Source organism: Sparus aurata, chromosome 23 (assembly GCF_900880675.1).
Source record: "Sparus aurata chromosome 23, fSpaAur1.1, whole genome shotgun sequence".
NCBI lineage: Eukaryota > Metazoa > Chordata > Actinopteri > Spariformes > Sparidae > Sparus > Sparus aurata.
In genome coordinates, this window is record NC_044209.1 from 24,756,140 (window position 1) to 24,776,081 (window position 19,942).

At 41.9% G+C, this 19,942-nt stretch overlaps 3 protein-coding genes across 5 annotated transcripts in view; 2 read left to right on the forward strand and 1 right to left on the reverse strand.

Moving 5' to 3' along the window:
• The window catches only part of notch3 (notch receptor 3), a 28,704-nt gene extending 20,129 nt beyond the window's left edge, over positions 1-8,575 (forward strand). The window contains exons 18-33 of the mRNA XM_030407290.1: positions 85-286; positions 407-563; positions 659-843; positions 964-1,096; positions 1,200-1,457; positions 1,552-1,664; positions 1,786-2,309; positions 2,393-2,719; positions 2,810-2,949; positions 3,039-3,267; positions 3,399-3,489; positions 3,623-3,791; positions 3,880-4,184; positions 4,300-4,447; positions 4,560-4,657; positions 4,763-8,575. Coding sequence (XP_030263150.1) covers positions 85-286; positions 407-563; positions 659-843; positions 964-1,096; positions 1,200-1,457; positions 1,552-1,664; positions 1,786-2,309; positions 2,393-2,719; positions 2,810-2,949; positions 3,039-3,267; positions 3,399-3,489; positions 3,623-3,791; positions 3,880-4,184; positions 4,300-4,447; positions 4,560-4,657; positions 4,763-6,259 — 4,576 coding nt within the window. The 3' untranslated portion in view covers positions 6,260-8,575. The remainder of the gene's footprint in view (positions 1-84; positions 287-406; positions 564-658; positions 844-963; positions 1,097-1,199; positions 1,458-1,551; positions 1,665-1,785; positions 2,310-2,392; positions 2,720-2,809; positions 2,950-3,038; positions 3,268-3,398; positions 3,490-3,622; positions 3,792-3,879; positions 4,185-4,299; positions 4,448-4,559; positions 4,658-4,762) is intronic.
• A 1,084-nt stretch (positions 8,576-9,659) lies between these two features.
• Positions 9,660-12,926, reverse strand: LOC115575328 (retinol dehydrogenase 8). 3 transcript variants are annotated; one of them, XM_030407291.1, is made up of 7 exons: positions 12,777-12,926; positions 11,651-11,788; positions 10,989-11,150; positions 10,720-10,899; positions 10,535-10,628; positions 10,256-10,439; positions 9,660-10,151 (listed from the first exon to the last, which is right to left on the reverse strand). In XM_030407291.1, exons 2-7 carry the CDS (start codon positions 11,745-11,747, stop codon positions 9,939-9,941), a joined length of 930 nt encoding a protein of 309 aa, XP_030263151.1. In that variant the 5' UTR covers positions 11,748-11,788; positions 12,777-12,926; the 3' UTR covers positions 9,660-9,938. The 3 variants fall into 3 exon arrangements, with proteins under 3 accessions (XP_030263151.1, XP_030263154.1, XP_030263153.1); XM_030407294.1 differs by lacking the exon at positions 10,989-11,150; XM_030407293.1 differs by lacking the exon at positions 12,777-12,926 and having other exon boundaries at positions 10,989-11,189; positions 11,651-11,762.
• A 1,293-nt stretch (positions 12,927-14,219) lies between these two features.
• Positions 14,220-19,017, forward strand: soul5 (heme-binding protein soul5). The gene is made up of 8 exons (XM_030407289.1): positions 14,220-14,248; positions 16,450-16,563; positions 16,719-16,778; positions 17,037-17,118; positions 17,199-17,319; positions 17,816-17,955; positions 18,064-18,227; positions 18,678-19,017. The coding sequence occupies exons 2-8, from the start codon at positions 16,559-16,561 to the stop codon at positions 18,784-18,786; spliced, it is 681 nt and encodes a 226-aa protein (XP_030263149.1). The 5' UTR covers positions 14,220-14,248; positions 16,450-16,558; the 3' UTR covers positions 18,787-19,017.
• The last annotated feature ends 925 nt before the right edge of the window (positions 19,018-19,942 follow it).

Consider the following 19,942-nt stretch of genomic DNA (forward strand, 5'->3'; position numbering starts at 1 on the left):
GAGGACTGAAATATCTCAATTGGCCTTATTTAGCCTGCTCATAGACACATGTACGTACAATTCAAATCCATCTTTTTTCCACAGCTCTTGCTTCAATGGAGGAACGTGTGCAGATAAAATCAATGGTTATACCTGTGACTGCCGCTCAGGCTTCACTGGCTCCCACTGCCAGTATGAGGTCAATGAGTGTGACTCCCAGCCCTGCCTCAATGGAGGCATCTGTCAAGATGCCCTGGAGTCCTTCCGTTGCTCCTGCCCTAAGGGCTACACTGGCAACCGCTGCCAGGTAAACACACACACTCGCAAAAACTCTTTAAAGGTCCTTCTGAGCCTCAAGTCTTCATAGCTTCATGCATTTAGATTGATAAATGCTGACAATTTTTTCATTCGCCTCTTGCCTACCCAGACTCCAGTCGACTGGTGCAGACGCTCATCTCCCTGCCAAAATGGAGGACGCTGTCGCCAAAAAGACTCTTCCTTCATCTGCGAATGTTCCAACGGCTGGTCTGGACGTTACTGTGATATCCATAGGGTTTCCTGTGAAACAGCTGCTCGCCAGAGAGGTATTTGTATGTTCTGTACATTTGAACTCTACATCTGTGTTTGTGTTGTAACTGAGTAATTAAAACTATTTTTTTACACAAATCTTTCTTATCAGGGATTCAGACCGATGATCTCTGTCACCATGGTGGTCACTGTGTTAACACTGGGAATACCCACTATTGTAAATGTCCTGCTGACTACACTGGAAGCTATTGCGAAAGCCAAGTGGACCATTGTGAAGACAAACCCTGCCGCAATGGTGCCACCTGCAGGGGATATGTGGGAGGATACCAGTGTGACGTGAGTGCATTGCTTTGTTGATGTAATGTGCTTCTCTGACAGATTTCAGCAACGTCAGTCTTCATGGTGCTTCATAATAATGGGGGAGATAATGTTATTGTCATCTGCATGTCATTACAGTGTATGCCAGGCTATACTGGACAGAACTGCGAGACAGAGATCAATGAGTGCCAGTCTCATCCCTGCCAGAATGGAGGCACCTGCATTGACCTGGTGGGACATTACATCTGCTCCTGCCCTCCTGGGACACTCGGTATGTGAGCATGTATTCAACAGGAAATATGATTTGTTACAATATGTGAATAAAAGATTCAAAAATTAAATATGTGAGTATTAATAATGATCTTCCTTTACAGGTGTTCTCTGTGAGATTAATGAAGATGACTGTGCTCCGCCCCTGAGGATGCGCAATACTCCTCCTAAGTGCCTGAATAATGGCACCTGTGTGGACAGAGTGGGTGGATATCGCTGCAATTGTCCCCCTGGATTCACAGGAGAGAGATGTGAGGGAGACATTAACGAGTGTCTCTCTAACCCCTGCAATCCCTCCAACAGTCTTGACTGCATCCAGTTGCCCAATGATTACCAATGTGTCTGCAAGCCTGGCTTCACAGGTTAGACAACTGGAGGCTGCCCCTGCCTCTCAATGTAAATGCAAAAATACTCTCCTCAAACTGTTGAGCTTTACCATCATTATGTTGTGTTTAGGTCGCAGGTGTCAGGGCAGGTTCAGTGTGTGTGAGTCTCAGCCTTGTCAGAATGGAGGAGCGTGTACTGTATCTAGCAGCTTTCCACTGGGATACACCTGTACATGTCAGCTTGTAAGTATACATTCACACTAAAGGTTAAAAAATAACATTTTATGTTATAGTTTGTGTATTATGACATCTTCTTCTGTTTTGTGTTGTCACAATCTAAGTATAAAAATTATGTTTACTCTAGGGTTATACCGGACTCAATTGTGAAAGAAGCATGTCCTGTCGAGAGCTGTCCTGCTACAATGGAGGTAGCTGTGCACTTACCACAAGGGGGGCGCGTTGTACATGCAATCCAGGTTTTGGCGGGCCACAGTGTCAGCATCGCAGTAATGAAGGCTGCGCCTCCCAGCCCTGCCGTAATAGCGGTTTGTGTACTGAAGAGACCAGCTTCCCGTACTTTCACTGCCAGTGTCCCAGTGGCTATACAGGTAAAAGGTGTGAGCAGACCAGCAGAGTCCTGGAGCCTCCGACACCCTCATGCCCTCTGGCAGACTGTCTTGGCAAAGCCAATGATGGTGTTTGCGACAGGGAATGTAACATATTCCCATGTCACTGGGATGGCGGTGACTGTTCTCTAGCTGTGAACCCCTGGTCCCGTTGCGCACACTGCTGGCGGGCCTTCAACAACAGCGTGTGTGATGAGTCCTGCAACAACGTTGACTGTCTGTATGACAACTTCGACTGTAAAAGCAAAGAGAAAGTTTGCAAGTGAGTTTTGCTTTCTTTTTTTTTTCCTTACTTATCACCGATCTGAAAACCTGAGCTGATCCCAGTGTTTTTGTCATCTCCAGTCCAATATATGAAACCTACTGTATCGACCACTATGCTGATGGACAGTGTGACCAGGGTTGCAACACAGGGGAGTGTGGCTGGGATGGCTTGGACTGTGCAGTGAAGGTTCCAGAAAAAATCGCCAACGGTGTCTTGGTTTTGGTTGTCCTACTGCCTCCTGAGGAGCTTCTCCGCACCGGCACAGCTTTTCTGCAGAAATTAAGTGCAATCCTACGCACTTCACTGCGCTTTCGGCTGGACGAGAATGGAGAAGCCATGATCAAACCCTACACACGCCAAGAAGCGCGTCTCAAGCGCGAGCTGCAGCCTCAACAGGAGGTCATCGGGTCAGTCAGGCATACAATATACAAAAATGCTGTAGTCTTTTATATATATTGTGCAATACACTAAAATGTGCCTCTCTGCTTATCCCACAGCTCAATAGTGTACCTGGAAATAGACAACCGTATGTGTGCGGAAGACTGTTTCCCTTCAGCCGAGAGTGCAGCAGATTACCTTGGAGCCCTGTCAGCTGCAGAAATGCTGCGCTTCCCTTATCCACTCAAATCAGTCCGTGGTGAGTGAGGATACTTAAAGAACACAAAATGAACTATTAAAGACTATGAGTTACAAATATTTGACAACTACTTTGTCTTCTCATCACAGGTGAAAAGATAGAAATTCCCCCTTACCCCATACCTAACTGGGGCAAGTTGATGCTGGTGGGGATAGCATCTCTTTTACTTTTGGTCATCCTTATGATTGGCATGTTGATCGCCCGTAGAAAGAGAGAACACAGTACCCTTTGGTTCCCTGAGGGCTTCTTCCTCAAGAAGGAACCCAGCAGCAACAAGAACCGGAGGGAACCTGTGGGCCAGGATGCTCTGGGAATGAAGTAAGTTATTTGCTAGCAAATATTAACACTAATGATTCTGTTGGGGCTGGATCGCTTTAGCAATACGATCTGGAATTGTTTTAGAATTGATTGTGTTTACATTGTTTAACACTTGATTCATCTGTAAATAGACACATGCCAAAAACTGTGGAGGAATCTCTCCTTGGAGATCACAGTGACCAGTGGATAGACTCAGACTGCCCAGAGGCTAAAAGGCTCAAGGTCAGTTACACAGCTTTTTTTTGCAATTATACATTTTCAAATTTTTATAAACATTGCCACAACATTGTGTTTGTACATTTTGTAACAACATTTCAAAGTAATTTGATTGAGTTTTCTCATTCTGTGACTTCAGGTTGAAGAGCCAAGCATGCTCTCAGACAGTGAGGATGCAGTGGACAGCAGGCAGTGGACACAGCATCACCTTGCAGCTGCCGACATTCGTGTGCCTCCCACCATGGCCCTCACCCCACCTCAAGGAGAGTTTGAAAGCGACTGCATGGATGTCAATGTCCGAGGCCCAGGTTGGTAGTGAGATAGTCAGAATTGTAGTACTTTCTTGGTAACATCTGTTTTGATGAACTTACCGATTCATGTTTTAATCTCCAACAGATGGTTTCACACCTCTGATGCTGGCATCATTCTGCGGAGGCGGCTTGGAGCCTGAGATAGCAGAGGAAGAGGAGAGTGAGGAGTGTTCAGCCAACATTATCTCTGACCTTATCTACCAGGGTGCATCCCTTGCTGCGCAAACAGACCGCACTGGTGAGACAGCTCTCCACCTAGCAGCCCGCTACGCCCGTGCTGATGCTGCTAAGAGGCTGCTGGATGCCGGGGCAGATGCCAACGCTCAGGACAACACGGGACGTTCGCCGCTTCATGCTGCAGTGGCTGCAGATGCACAGGGTGTCTTCCAGGTAAATAGATATCAACATGTACATGATTATGTAGATTTATTATTGGCCCCATCAGTGGTAGAATAAAGTGTTGTATAAATTATAATGTCAAATGCAATATTTTCCATCCCCCTAGATTCTGATCCGAAACCGGGCTACAGATCTTGACTCGCGTATGTATGACGGCTCTACTGCGTTGATCCTGGCGGCACGGCTGGCAGTAGAGGGCATGGTAGAGGAACTCATCACTTGTCATGCTGACGTCAATGCAGTTGATGAATTGGGTAAGTGTGTGCAATTTGTCAATCCACTGAGTGTCCTGACACAGACGTTCCCTTTTTTTAGGAAGATTCTCCGAAACTAATTGTTTGTTTCACTGTTTGTCATCTCTTTTAGGTAAATCTGCTTTGCACTGGGCTGCTGCAGTAAACAATGTGGATGCCACTGTTGCCCTGCTGAAGAATGGTGCAAACAAAGATATGCAAGATCTCAAGGTATGACATCCACGCACACTGTTTTTAACCACACTTTTGTGTCAGCATGGCTTACACAGAGATATAGTCGGATCTAACACGGCACTGGTTTGTTTTTCTTTTCAGGAGGAGACCCCTCTGTTCCTTGCAGCCCGTGAGGGCAGCTGTGAGGCTGTGAGGGTGCTGCTGGCTCACTTTGCGAACAGAGAGATCACAGACCATATGGACAGGTTGCCAAGGGACATTGCCCAGGAGCGTATGCACCACGACATTGTGCAGCTTCTTGATGAGTACAACACAGTAAGGAGTCCCCAGGGCCATGGGGGGGCTGGACACCACCTAAGTGGGGGACACACTCTGTCTCCTCTCATGTGCCCTCCCAGTGCCTTCCTCCCTAGTCTGAAGAACACCCCACAGGGAAAGAAGAATCGCCGGCCTGGGGCCAAGGGTTCTGGCTTGGGAGGCCAACATGGTGCCAGTCTGAAAGATTCAGTCAAGGCCCGTAATAAGAAGCTGACCTTGGACATGCAGAGTGCCTTACTGGAGAGCTCAGTGACCCTGTCACCGGTCGACTCACTGGACTCACCCCATGGGGGAGCTAGCAATGCTGGCTACATCACTAACCCAACTTCCCCTGTGGCTATGGCATCACCAGGGCTCTTCCACTCCTCCATGTCTGTCCCAAACACCCCCATGGTACATAGTAGCATGTTGGAAGGAGGTGGCCCCTTTGCTGTGTCTCTAGCCCAACTCAACGACCTGGGAGCTGGAGGAATGTCCTTGCAGGGACGTGTCTCGATGGCTTCAGATGTCAACCATGGCTATGTGCTGAGTTCCGGCCAGATGGGGCTCAACATGGGCCTGGTGAGTCCTGTCAGTGTGCCCTTTGACTGGCAACACCGGATGACCCCCTCCTCCCAGTGTGGTCAGCAGGTGGTGAATCTTGTGCAGAGTGGCCAGGCAAGCATGCACCCCCAGAGTCCAGCCATGCAGCAGCAGAACATGTTGATGCACCAGCAGCAGATCTACCGTAATGCCATGCTGCAGCCCACACCTGTTACCTCCACACCCACCATCAGCCCAGTCAAGCTTCCCTCCATTGCTGAGCAGCAGCAACAACAACAGCAGCAGCAGCAGCTTATTAACCACACCATCACCAACCAGCAAAACATGGCCCGCATGGGCACCTCCACCCCACCAACACCCCAGACCTCCCAGCCTCCGCCATCCTTCTTCCAGCAGCAGCAGATGTCTCAGCAACCTTCTCAGCCCCAGCCTCCTGCTCAGCCCCCACAGGCAGCCACGCCAGTAGCCCAGCCCACTCAGGCTCTGCCCTCCCATCCTAGTGGCAGCACTGCAGGAACGGAGGATTACCCAACCCCTCCCTCCCAGCACAGCTACTCATCCGCACTAGATGCCACGCCGAAGCATTACCTCCACTTGCCCAGTGAGCACCCCTATCTGACCCCCTCCCCGGAGTCTCCCGAGCCCTGGTCCAGTCCTTCTCCTCACTGCGTCTCCGACTGGTCAGATTCCACACCCAGCCCAGCAGTCGCTGGCCCTGCCCAGACCCAAATTACTCAACTCCCAGAGGCCAATGGCAAGATGCAGGTGTTTGCGTGAAGATCTCATAGCCCCTGCTTGAAAAGGGACCTAGGGTGAAAGAATTTGTGGACTGGCTCTTGGGCCTGTCTGTGTTTATATGTGTCAGCCTGTTTCCAAGATTTTCATTGGATTTGGATTGACTGTGTTTATCACAAGGACCGTCTGCTAGTGATTTTGCAGAGAAAAAAAAAGTAAAGGGAAATGTGTGTTGTCTGAAAGAACAGCAGACAATTTAATGAAGTAATTCTGTCACAGATGGACTTGTTTTTTATTATAAAAAAAAAAAAAGTATATGAAGAAAACCAAGTCTTTCATTTCAAAGACTTAGGGATGCCCTCCTGGAAACTAACAAACATTTAAAAAGTAGAGAAAAAAAAGTTAAATGTTGAAGGGAATTCATTTATTTTTATTTATTGTTTTTATCTCTGAACTGCTTTTTTACTGCTCTTTCTGTCCTAATGTGTCAGCCCTTCTTATTTTATATGGCCTACATTTCTATTTAGGCAATATGGCAAGTAATGGTAAAGGAATATAATTCATCATTCAGACCAGTTAACAGATAGAAAGAGGAATTCTTTTTCACCATTCTTGACTGATATTTATTTAGGAAAACAACAGGTGGTAAGAATGATTAAGTGGTTCTAGCAGATATATATTGAGAGTTGCTCAGCAGTAGTGTTATGTTCTAATTTGATTGAATTGTGGTAATTGATTACTTTCTATTTGAGCATTATGAATAAGAATGTAGATGAGTGTCTCTGAAGCACTTCACGTGACCAGCCTCAAAGGGCGAGTGTGGGTCAGATACAGCATTAAACTACAATGGATATTTATGATATACTAGTGGCATCTTCCTCGTGACCTTTCAAAATAACTGAGCTGAGTAAAGTTTTAGGTCATCCATTTCAGCTGTAGCTTCTGACTGACTCTGCTGTCAGTCTGATACCGTCAGTTCTGAAGCTCGTTTTCATTCACTTTAAGAAACTGTTTCAAACAGAGACTTGTTTTGCCTTTAAAATCAGCCTCTCACTGCCCTTTTTAGTTTAAGTTTTACTTTTTGTTTGTTTCATTTGTTTTATACTCTGTATATTTGTGAAAACCATGGATACCTTTTTTTGTAACATCACTTCAGATGTACTAAGCTATGCTTATCAGCTGCTATTTTATATCACTCTTCCCTGCGAACATTCCTCCATTTTGCCTGTCTCGTTGGGTGTGGACGCTGCTCCTTCAGGCAGCGTCCAGCACAGAGAAGATAACAAGATGACAGGTTAAAGTTGCGTCTGCATACGGTCCTTCACTGGACTATATGTAAACATTCCTGGACTATTTGTGGCAGTTAACATCTCGTTGACATCCTCACCTCGTCTCACCTTGTGTGTGGTGGATTAGTGGTCAGTGTGAGCAAATGGCTGCTGGGCTTTGACTGCTTATGCCCTGTCACTCCTCAGGGAGGCGTTTTATGGCATGCAGTGGGAGAGTTCCCCTTGCATCTACAGTAGCTTCCAGTCCAGAGGCCGTGGAGTTGCATCTTAAGAAGATTGTCAGAAGATAGCGACGGAGAGAACACTACTATGTAGTGCTGCAACCTTTTACTTTTTACAAATTCTGAGATGACGCTCCATCCAGCTAACCTCGTGACCAACTCTTTATCCCCACATGACCTGAGTGTAAAGGACAGAGCTCGTCCTCTCCTTGGCGTACTGAGGACATTTCAGCATAAAATCGATTGATAATAGTAGATTTTTGAGAAAGTAACCATTGCATTTTCATTGTTGACACCATGAACAGACATGAGTAGGCCACTACCCCTAGCTGTTACTTTTGTGGTGACCTAACACTGCCCCTAGTTGTGTCATAGACGGAGTTTATCCGTCATTCATTGTTTTTATCCTGTTGACTATAGACTCAGCACCTGTTTTTTTGTTTTTTGTTTTTTTTTATTTTTTATATATAACTGGTCTTTCATTTTCCCTACCAGGTCGCACTAAGTGTTTTGTACATTTCAACCTCCCAACTTCTGTTTGTAAATATGTTTGTTCTGGGTAGATCTTTGCTTGAGAAGTCTTATGTTTCTAAAATGATTGTTATGTACTAAAAAGGACAAAAATAAAATGTACTTCATTTAGCATTATTTGAAGCTGAGGCTGTGACTGATATTTTATTGGTCTTGTGTTATTAGAGCAGTCATAGATATTTTCTATCATTATTAATTTCTATACTTGTTTAAAAGTAGTTCAAAATCATTGTACATAAAACCTTTCCACGGTTTTTCTTTCTACAGTCAAAAGTTGTAAAATAAGTTACTTATAATAAAAACTGTAGGGAACTACATTTTTGTGTCCTCGTGTTCAGTGATTGCCTCATACTTTAATGGAGGATGTTCATTAATTCAGGTCCTCGTAATTCTAGCGATTAAGATGCAATTGAAATGACCCACGATAAAATACTTAACAGTTTTAGAGTGTTAAATGTTCCTCTTTATAATATAACAGCCCCACAATAAATGTTATCTTTGCAACTCTCGTGTATGATAATACATTTTTGATCTTGTAAATCAGAGTTAGAGGTAATAATGTTCTGGGCTATGTTATATTTTACATTGTCTTATTTTATTTATTTTTTTGCATGCTAATACTACAGCTACAGACAGAAAAATTACCCCAATATTGAATGAACACCTATTTGTTCTGCTTCCACCAACAAAATATATAGTATAAGCTTCACAGTGGTAGCACTAGTTGCAGGATTATTGATGAGATTGTAAACTTAATGAAAATATAAACAAAACCTTTTTTTTCTCTCTCATTTTTCACAAAGTAAAGAATCTAAGACTTCTTCTTTGAACACAAAAGGCTTCTTTTTCTCAAAATCTGCTTACAAAGTTGTTAAAATCTGTGCTGTGAGGACTTATTGCCAGGATAACCCTCCACCTGACAGGTGTGGCATATCAACACGTTCATTAAACAGCATGATAACTGCTCAGGTGTGCTCAGGACCCGTCACAATAAAAGGGACACTAGAATCTGCAAACATCTGGGAAAGCAGCTTATTCTAAAAGTAAAGTTTTATATGTGCAGAAAACTTTTCTCCATGCTTGTGCAAGTGTTGCCTCTAAGAGGTCTGAGAGCAATCATGTCTCTGAAGAAGAGCTTTGAACTGAGCGTAGCAATGGAAGACTTTCAAGGGCTGTCCAGTACTCCTCCTTCTCTCGAGCAGGAGGGCTGCATTAAAGGAGACATAATTTATGACTTCCTTTTTGTGAGCCAGCCTGTCTGACAACTGGATAAATCAAATACAGTATGGTACTAATATTCCCATACATTCCCATAGTTTATACCGAATCCTCTCTGTATTATTTTATTGCCTTGCGTTTGCTTGCCAAGAGTGGAATGTACAGTATATTCTTGCTATTCTATGAGATCAGAAAATGAAAGTTTTTATTTCACGTTTCTGGTATAATACAGTATTTATCTGTACCAACCGATAGAAAGTCAAATCGAAAGAAAGATTGCACAGTGAGAAAGTCCATAAATACTATGTGCATATTTACAGTGCATGAGGAATTAAAATGTATAGCACAGACAACATCTTGTGGCCTGTGCCTGGTCAGTGCTGCTCAGAAACAATACAAGTTGATACCACAGTCAATCACTATTTACCAAGCGTACCATTTACAGTCTATGGTGCAGTGAGATCATTGCTTCTTCCCTGTCCGCCTCTGCAGCAGGCGCAGCACTCCCAGAGTGGCATTGAACACATTGTCATGTTTAAAGATCATCTTATAGAAGGTGTCCAGAGGCAGTCGACCAGTCGGATCTGCGTGTTTCAGTGCAGTCATGGGCATGTACAGCCGGTTGGTCTGGTGACGCAGGGGAGGCTCCTTGGCTGTGATCACTTTCACAGTTTGCTGCATCATAAAAACAAAAACATATTTCAACACTGAAGAGGGCAAAAGCAAGTATTTTTAGAGATCCTTTGAACCCAAATAGAAACATAATTGTCATCACTTGCCTCAGCCACTTCCTCTGGTGTCTGGCCTAACGAGGCGAACACCTTTTTGGAGTACGGCAGGTAGATTTCACGGAAGATTTTGGCGGTCTCCTCGTCCGCCCCTGACAGATCCATCTTCTCGGCCTCCTCATATACTTTCCTTTCAAACTCTGTTACCACAGGACCAGGCTCCACCAGAGTCGTCCTGACAGAGATGCAATAAAGATGCATATAGTTTCAGTTGTGGGGCGGCTGCATTAAGTTGTAACAGCAGATGTATTTTCAGGGACATGTAATCACTTGATGTTAAACTTCATTGCTTGCACTGCCAGACTTTCACAAAATCCTTCCACGGCAAATTTGGAGGCAGAGTAGACGTCGTTGAACAGAAGCCCTGCGCAAAAAAACAACACAAGAACACCTGTTAGTAACCTCTTAGCTTTCTTTTAAAGATTTCTTTTGAAGTTTTACCGGCACAAACACACCCTGTATGCCCATGACGCTGCTCATCACCACAATATGGCCGCTCTGCCTCCGCTTCATGTCAGGCAGCAGCTCCTTCACCAGCCGCGCCAGGCCGAAGAAGTTTGTGTCAAAGAGCTCCTTCATGGCAGCGATGCTTTGGCACTCCAGTGGTCCGATCATGCCAACACCAGCATTGTTCACTGTAACGCGAGAGAATCCTGTGTCATTATAGGAGACATCTTTAATTCACTTCAAGAGTCTATGAGGATGTGAATGAGAGGAGACGGACCAAGAACATCCACTCGTCTGTCGGGCAGGCTGTTGACACACTCTCTGATGGACTCTTCACAACAGGCATCTAACTCTTTGATTTCCAGCGTTTTGTTCAGGGAGTCACCTGCCGCTTTCTCCAAGGGCCCCCGTTTCCTCAGATCCCTCATGGTGGCAACCACTGCATCAAGTCAACGATGAACACACTGGCTGTCAGTAGCTGTGGATATTTCTACCATTGGTTAAATCGGTTGTAGTCGCTTTAGATCCAGTATGCTAAAAAGCGTAGTTTACTGCTAGAAAATGCATAAATAAACACGTATTTATCATAATAGAGTCATTAAAAGCTTTCATAAAGGTTAGTGATGACATAATAGGTAAATTAGGGAAACTCAATAGATTTTATTGCTTTGAATTGTATTATAAACAATACAAGAACCTAATAAGGCTTTTACTAATGTTCTTACATATTCAAACTGAGAATTTGATTATGAGAGTATATAAATGTCACTTAATGTGTTTATGATGCTTTTATTAACTCTTACACTGTGTTGTTAACATATATTTATAAAAAAAAAAGGACCTTATTACTATTTAATTATCTTTTAAGCGAACTAACACTTTAATAAAGCGCAACCCTATCATCGACTGTTTTCAGGTGGAAGAGGATGAATGGCTGACCTTTAAACCGTCTGAGCTCGTCCTTGGCCAGACGGGCAGCAACAGCCAATCCAATGCCAGAGGAGCACCCAGTTACCAGCACCCTCCTGGTTCCCATGGCTCTTTGACCTCTGACCTCAAGGCTCACGAGGATCCTGACTGCTCGGTCAGAAAAAGGGAAATGTACTGAAATGAATATAACTCTGATCTCATCCTGTACGGTAAAGACATTACTTTATAAATTAATTGTAAAAAAAAAATAAAAATAAAAAAAAAACCTCTTTGGTGAACCCCTTGTTCCTAAAATGGCACGTGTACATTTATTCCAGTTTTGACTAATTACTTTGCATTGAGAGCTATTTACAGTGCATTACAGAGGTATCAACTACACCAGATGAAGCTGATCTATGTGCATGTTTGGCTTAAAGCGATTCATTTAAACCACCCGGCTATAGGAGACCAACGTTCTCCCTGTGAGGCAACACTCAGGCCAGACTGCTATTTGTTCAAAGATTATATCGGCTCTAATCTGATTTATAGTATGTATCCTGGAATGTTTAGCTGCCTGCAACAACAAGCTTAGTGCTTTGTCCACAGAGGCCCGACAGTCACACTTGAACTCCTTAACAAGGGATAACAGAGATTATCCAAGAGAGTATGTGAGGTGTCACATTTTCAAGATGTACAACGTGGTGATAGAAAAATAACAATTCTGGAATTCCAGTCCCACCCAGCAGAGTGTGATGCAATGAGTGTTGCTATTAATTCAGTTTAGTGGATACTAAATCATAACAGAGGATATTAAGATTCAGATGTTTATGTGCGTGATTTGCTTCCACAGAGGTGAAGCTCTTACACCTCAGACTTTATCAGACACTAGAAGCTGCAGCTGTAACATATAGTGATGTAAAAATATAGTAAAGCATAAAATTATTATTGTTTAATATTTTTCAAGCACAGTATCCTACTTCAGTATCACCTCCCACCACTCTGCATCATCCGAAGTGAATACAATTAAGGTCCTGGAGATAAATTACACAATAAGGTGACTGGGATTATTGCAGACACTGTAAATCCCCAACACGCATCAAAGTCCGGACTCAGAGGTCTCTGGGTTTGTTTCTCGGTGCTGTTGTAATCTACCAACCTGTAGGGCGAGCAGCGCGTCCTCCGCAGCGGCAGATACGACAGAGACGGACTGAAGTGAACCGGCGGCTCGATAAAGTAACGTTACAGCTGCGTCCAGAGAGGAGGGACGCGACCGAGTCACAGGACGGGACATGCGGCTACATAAGCCCTGCGATTACCTAATAGGTCACTTAGGCCGACTCAGAACGTGGGAGTTGTAGTTCTTTAAGTGACAACGAGAACTGCAGCACAGCCGCACCTATCACGTCACCTAGTAGATAACGCAGTCTAAAGGCTGGATCATGATTAGAGAAGGGAAACAGGTTATTATTATTATTATTAGTAGTAGTAGTAGTAGTAGTAGTAGTATCATTATTAGTATCATTATTAGTATTATCATTGTTATTGTTTTTGTTATCATTATCACTATTGTTGTTGTTGTTGTTGTTGTTGTTGTTGTTCTTGTTTCCTATATTGTGTCCTATAAGATTCTACACACATTCGAACAAAATTCTCAACAAATTATTCAAATCATACCAATAAATGAGTTTTCAAAAAGTTTTAATATTTCCATCATCTGCTCCGGCTCATCGTCCAGGTTCTCACACTTCGCAGTCAAATAAATAACTGGAATAACTAGAACTCCGGTGATCAGGATCATTCACACAGTGCCATAATGTTACACTGAGTAAAAACACAGGCTATTCAAGGACACACGTCCCATTATTAAGCATAGGTGTTGTGTACTGACACAACAGATATTCTATATTTATACAACAAAGGGGGCGCTGTTGTATAAGGCAGGTCGTAGTTAACAAGCTGTAAGTACAGAGGTCAGAGTGCAACACCATGGAGACTACTAAACCTACTTTACATTAGAAGCTGTTGAATTAAACGGCATTTTTTCATGATTCCTGCCTCTCATCATTGTTGAGTTTACACCACAATAGGCATAACAATAGTTATCAGAACAAATATCCGTACGCCTTTATTCTCAGCAAAGATCGTGTAGTAGCGGGATTTAACTGTGACCACGAGAGAACAATGAACATGATAATTTGATAATCTTTTCTAGTTTAATCCCTTTAATTTGGAGGCTTTATTTTGAAAGTAATCACCGGAAGTATAGGTATTTTATCACTTACATTTCAAAGGTTCGGTGAAGACAGCTGTTGTTTAAAGTAATCACACCAACTTGTAAGAATTTCTATTGATAACAACATGGATGCACCTTGATGTATATTGATCACATCAGTATATACATGCTCACTAACTCACAGTTGTGATTTTCAAGTTTGTGATATATTTTGAAAGTATTTAGCGGAAGTATAAAATCATTATCGTTGACTGTAGCTTGACGATACCTAAGATTATGCAGTTCTCCAATGTGGCCACAAGATGGCAGTGAAGACCCTTATAACACAAGGCCACCCAGCGTCAAGACAGACACAACACTGACGCAGCAGCGCCGACACCGAACCGTGTCCGAAGGTACGTGGATTGCTGCTCAGCGGTGTATATCGATACTTAGACTGGTTTATCGATCTTTGGAATGCTATGCTGCTGCCTTGCCGCTTGTATTCCACAGACGCTACGTTACGCTTGAGATTTGTAAAGCCATTATTAACTACTACACGCTAACAAAAGCGCTAGCCTTAGCTAACATGGCTAAGGTTAGCCGAGCCACCATAGTCAGTCTGACTAATCAACAGCAGAAACTTTGAGCCAACCAGCCAAACAACACTAACTAAGAGGTTTACTTTATTATGAGAACACAATAATACAATTCTTAAAAAATCTACATCGCGGAATATCAATACAATAAAAAACATACACTTCCAGTGGGTACTTTCAAAGTGAAGCCTCCGTAATGATGGCATTAAACCAGAAATAATCATCAAATGATTATGTTCATTGTTCTCTCGTGGTCACATTTAAAGCCCACTCCTACAAGATCTTTACTGAGAATAAAGGATAATTCCGTTTGCCAAATTAGAAACAGAAAGGTTTGCTGTAAGTTTTACTGTCGCCCTACTTGGGTGGCCTGTATTTAGAGTCCTCACTGCTATCTTGTGGCCAAATGTGGGAACTGCATCATCTTAGACATCATCAAGCTAGAGTCAACGATAATGATTATATACTTCCACTAAATACTTTCAAAATAAATCACCATATAAATGTTGTTTTTAGGCTTTATTATGCTGCTATTTGGTCTTTATTGAATATGCTCACTGACAAGCCTTAATAATAGTGATAATGATAATGACGGCAGTAATGATAATAATCATAATAAATATGTTGCCTACACTGCACCAGCATGGATGTACCATACTAAGAATGAGCTTCTTAATTTTTAAAGTAAATGTATATTATCATAGGTTATTTACCAGACAACATTATTAAGAAAAGAGCTGAAAGTCCTACGTGTTTGTTTTCTGACACTTGAGAATGGGAAAGGGTGAGAGCTGGACTGAGGCCTGAGGGAGGGTTTCATATATCATTTCTAAATGCTTTGCCAAAGGAAGAAGAATCCTTTAAGTCTAGGCTGCTGTTCTACTCATGTTACCTTACCCCTATTGAGAGGTAATCACAAAAACGTGATAATCAAGTCCTTTATGGAGGTAAATAAATCTTTTTCTTTGACAGGTCTTTCTATTATAACACCTTGCAGTGGTTAATAGTAAAGTTATAATCAAGATGCAGCAGTTATTATAACCAGTTACATAATGACTGTAATTATTACCAGTGTTCTTTGTGTCTCCTGACTGAACACCAAAACATTCTTATATATTGTTCAAATGGGTGTGACCAGACCTTTTGTCTCATGTTTGAATGCATGTTCTTGAAATTTAAGCTCAAGGCATTCAGTGTTCTGCAGGTACAAAGCCGCTATTATGTGGTCTGTGTTAACAAAATTAAATCATGTTCTTGTTACATTAATTCACATCACAAGAGAATATATGTTATATATGTTATATTCATGCTGGTCATGTATATGACTATGTATATGCAAGATATGTCAACATGTTTCGCTGTTATGCCCTCATCGCTCTTGAGCCTTTTGTTTGTTTCTGTCACACTGTGTACCAGAGCGATGGTGGTAGCTTAGGACATTAAATACCTTGTGTAGGTAAATAGTATTACAGCGGAACTGGGCGTGTCATTCATGCTGTGAGAGTACACACGTGAGCCAACGCCTCACATGATGTTCTCTCACAATTTGTACAACCTTTTACCCAGATGTTTCTGTTAAATATGCTGTTTATTGGTTATTTCTATTTTAAAATGTGTGATTCCTACTTCTACTCCTTATTCTGATTGAGATAAAGACAGAAATATATCCTTTTGAACGCGTTCCCTGTTCAGGAAAATATCACAAAGATTCAGGACAATTAAAAGAATTCTGTTTTATATTTTTCCATTGTGATTTCAGAGAGCAGTTTTTACGCAAGAATAAAACCTATAGCATACTGCTGTTTCTTACCTGTGTGCCTCTTCATGCAGTCATTATGCATGTTAATTTAATTGTTCTTCTACATCACACAGATGTCATTGGTTAAAGAGGTTACAAAACATGTTTATAACACATTTAGTAAAACGTGTCTGTTTGTGTGTGAATTGTTCCCACTTTCTTGTCTCTGCTTTGGGTTCCCATTGGTCAGATCACTGCATTGTCTGGTTTGTGTTAAGAGTTCAGGGAGTGGCCAGTTTGCCTTTCATAACCAGAGCTGGAATAAATAGTCCCTTTGGAATGAACTGCGAAGATACAATTTACGGATTTAAGGGAACCAAACTGCTGCCATGATGTAAGTACAGTTCCACTGTCCAGATTGTCTCAGATGAAATCATTGAACAATAGAAATGTTTTGGTGTCTGAACTAAACTTAATCTATCTCCTTTTTACTGAATGAACACAAATGTCTTAAGTGCTGAGTGAAAATATTCTGTATTTGTGTTTTAGGATGTTTCTTGCAGGATTAGTCGGCTTTCTGCTGGTGCTGACAGCTGAGGCCAGAGTTGGGTAAGAAAACTGAATCTAACATAATTTTCACCATTTTTAAAAAATGTTTTCCCAATAAAGTTTAAAGTTAGTAGAAAACTGGAATCACTGTTACTTCCACAAACCAAATTAGAAAATTACCAGTCAGCTCATAGATTGATTGATAGGTAAACAAGGAATTGAGGATAGTGATCAAATTTTCACTCAGATCTTGGTAAAGATTATGTTAATGTCAGCATCTGTTGCTTTTTGGTAAGACTTTCTGTTCTGATTTCACAGGAACTCTTCTGAGTTAGCGTTCTGTACTGAAACAGAACAATGTCTGGTGTTCGACCCGGTTTGTAAGACTCCACAATATGAGGTGAGAGAAACCTTTTCCACATTTCAGGGCTGAGAAACTTTCATAAAGCTCACTCCCCCGTGTTTCTTCTTGTCCTTCAGGTCCGTCACTATGGGTCCGCAAAATGGGTCACAACTGACGAGACACACTACATCATGGAGTTTGCCTCAATGAGAGCTTTCAGACGACTGTTTAAATACATCACTGGTGACAATGTGGAAGGTGTGTTTGCATGTTTATCCACTCGTTCATTCGTGCGTTAATCGCTTATTGAAACAGGCAGTTTCATTGAGATCAGATGGTTCTTTTCAAAATAGTAAACATAAAAAGCATAAGCGTTGACAAACACAGAACATCAGAACACGATGCACATACACAGTACAGCGTTTCAGCGTTACATGAAAGAATTCAGAGCAACACACAAAAATGTGAAAAAGAAACCAGAGATTTAACTTGCAAATAGTTCTGCAGCTCCATCCGTTTGTAAGGAACATATTATTTAAACTGAATCATTTCCTTTGGCCTCTGTGTGACCATGTGGTAGAGCTAAACTTAAAATGTCTTTTGACTCAACATTATAATTACTGTATTTAGTTGTGATCAGAGTGCAAAGATAGGTTGGCGGTTTTATTGGACACACAGGTCAGGACATTTTTTATGTGTTTCCTTTTTGTGACATCTAAAAAAAACCCAGTATTGTCTTAATGTTTACATTCAGGAAAGAAAATCGAAATGACGGCTCCTGTTCTTATGAAAATGCCGGATGACAAGAGATTTTGGCAAGCGGGTGTCTACAAAATGGGTTTCTTGCTGCCAGCTGAACATCAGCAGAATCCCCCCAATCCCACTGATGATTCGGTAAGTTTCTCTGATGTAGCACCTTCCTTTAGTCCTCACTGCCACGATCTTGTTTGAATTCATTCCACCTACAACTCTGGCAGATAATTAATCTTTGCTGACTTGCAGGTGAGCATCGTTACATTGCCAGCTATGAAGGTGTATGTAAAGACCTACGGAGGATGGATGACTTCATATTCTGACAAAAGCAACGCCAATAGTCTGTCCTCGGCCCTGGACTTAGTCGGTGCGAAGTACAAGAAGGACTTCCATTATGCTGCTGGATACAACAGGTAAACGAATCATCAGCGATAATCAGACAGAAACAACCCAATCTGTAGAATAAATGTTTGCAATGTAAATCTCTGCAAATCATGGATATGTTCAAGCTTTATATTTTTTTATTTACCTGGTTCTGTGGCCACAAACACATCTGGTTTCAGGCTGACAATTGATGAAATGCCATCTCAATCATTCTCTGGCTTGGCACCAGCACTTTGTCCTCCACCTCCTGACATGGAAGTCAGCACATATAGATGTAATGTGAACTTGATAGCGACACGTATTGTACAAATGTTAATATGGGACTGTATGTGTGACACGTTCAAAAAAGTATCTGTGGTTTGCAGAAACTTAAAATAGTGACACTTTATTCTGCAGCTGCGCTGAAAGAAAAACACTAAAGAAAGACAAAAAATAATTGTGTGTGTGTGTGTGTGTGTGTGTGTGTGTGCTCCTTGCAGTCCGATGACATGGTTTAAGAGGCACAATGAGGTGTGGTACGTCGTTGAGGACGAGCCGGAGTGTTCCAGCAGCAGTGAGGAGGATATGGACATGTCTCCCTTCGCTTAAATGTTGTGAGCCCTGAACAACGACAGCTTACAGCAGACAGCGTATATGGAAGGATGCTGTGGCTGCACATTGCTGCAAGACGCTATGTGCTATGATAACCTGCCAGTGAGAGCACATATTTTAGAAATGTAATGAATTTTATAGACAAGGCACTGCTGGTGACAATGATTCTACACTCGCTTGATGTTTTTTTCTTTTTTTTTTTTTCAATAAAGTTACCCTTTGCATTAATTTCTTGAGTTTTTTCTGAACAAATCAAAGCTCTCTTCTTTGGATCTATCCTAGAATGTGTCTAAAGCAGCTGGTTCAACAATAGATGAAGCCTGCAGAAGACAATTCAGGCTCAGTCCAGTTTAAAAAAAGTGGTTTTCCACCACCAGGGGGCACAACAAAGCTCAAGAACACCATTACTTCAGGGATTAAACACACCATTTACAAGCTAATGTGCAGGTGTCATAACCAGCCACCCTTGAACTGGCCTACTCTTTGACGTCACTGTGAGCTTCATGACAGCAGCCTGTATCATTTGGGCGGTGAGGTTGCGCCTTATTATCTAAAGTAATGACTGGGAATGTGGCGCAATGCAATCCCTCACCGATTTCGCTATTAACATTGTTAATACATCAAATGAATAATATAACATTTCCTTATTTTACTATTCTTTTCTTGATTTCATTATTTAAGTTGATGAGCAGCTGATATTAAATTTAGCGGTGAAAAGTACAGTTTACTTTCACTCCATTACATGTCAGAGAAAATTATATATATCAATTAATATATCTTATCTATTTGTCAGCTGATGAACTGATTGAATAAACAATCAAGTTTATCAGTTTGAACATTAAATAGCTTATATTTATACTGCATACAGTTGAATACAGGTGGAAAGGGATTTGCAAACTATATTGTCTGGTTGTTATTTACATTTCACATTTCACACAGCAAGTTGTAAAGCCCTTGACCCCCTCACTGAACATTTCAGATGTCTCGGATGATTTAATTTGAATTTACCTTCAAGGTACAAGGAGGAAGATCTCCAATATTTCAAAGAAAATCGCAATTATTCAAGTATTTTTATTTAGTTTTATATTTTCCCATATTTTCCCATTACTCATCTCATAATAACTCAGACTTAATGTGTGAATCCCCCAGTTGG

What these genes read in the sequence shown, in the direction of transcription:
- LOC115575328 (XM_030407291.1), bottom strand. Translation starts at nt 11,747, where the DNA reads ATGGGAACCAGGAGGGTGCTGGTAACTGGGTGCTCCTCTGGCATTGGA. An exon ending in CAGACGAGTGGATGTTCTTG is followed by an intron (nt 10,900 to 10,988) that starts GTCCGTCTCCTC and finishes CTCGCGTTACAG; the next exon opens with TGAACAATGCTGGTGTTGGC. An exon ending in CAGCGTCATGGGCATACAGG is followed by an intron (nt 10,629 to 10,719) that starts GTGTGTTTGTGC and finishes TTTTTTGCGCAG; the next exon opens with GGCTTCTGTTCAACGACGTC.
- soul5 (XM_030407289.1), top strand. An exon ending in GTAAGACTCCACAATATGAG is followed by an intron (nt 17,119 to 17,198) that starts GTGAGAGAAACC and finishes CTTGTCCTTCAG; the next exon opens with GTCCGTCACTATGGGTCCGC. An exon ending in TATGCTGCTGGATACAACAG is followed by an intron (nt 18,228 to 18,677) that starts GTAAACGAATCA and finishes TGCTCCTTGCAG; the next exon opens with TCCGATGACATGGTTTAAGA.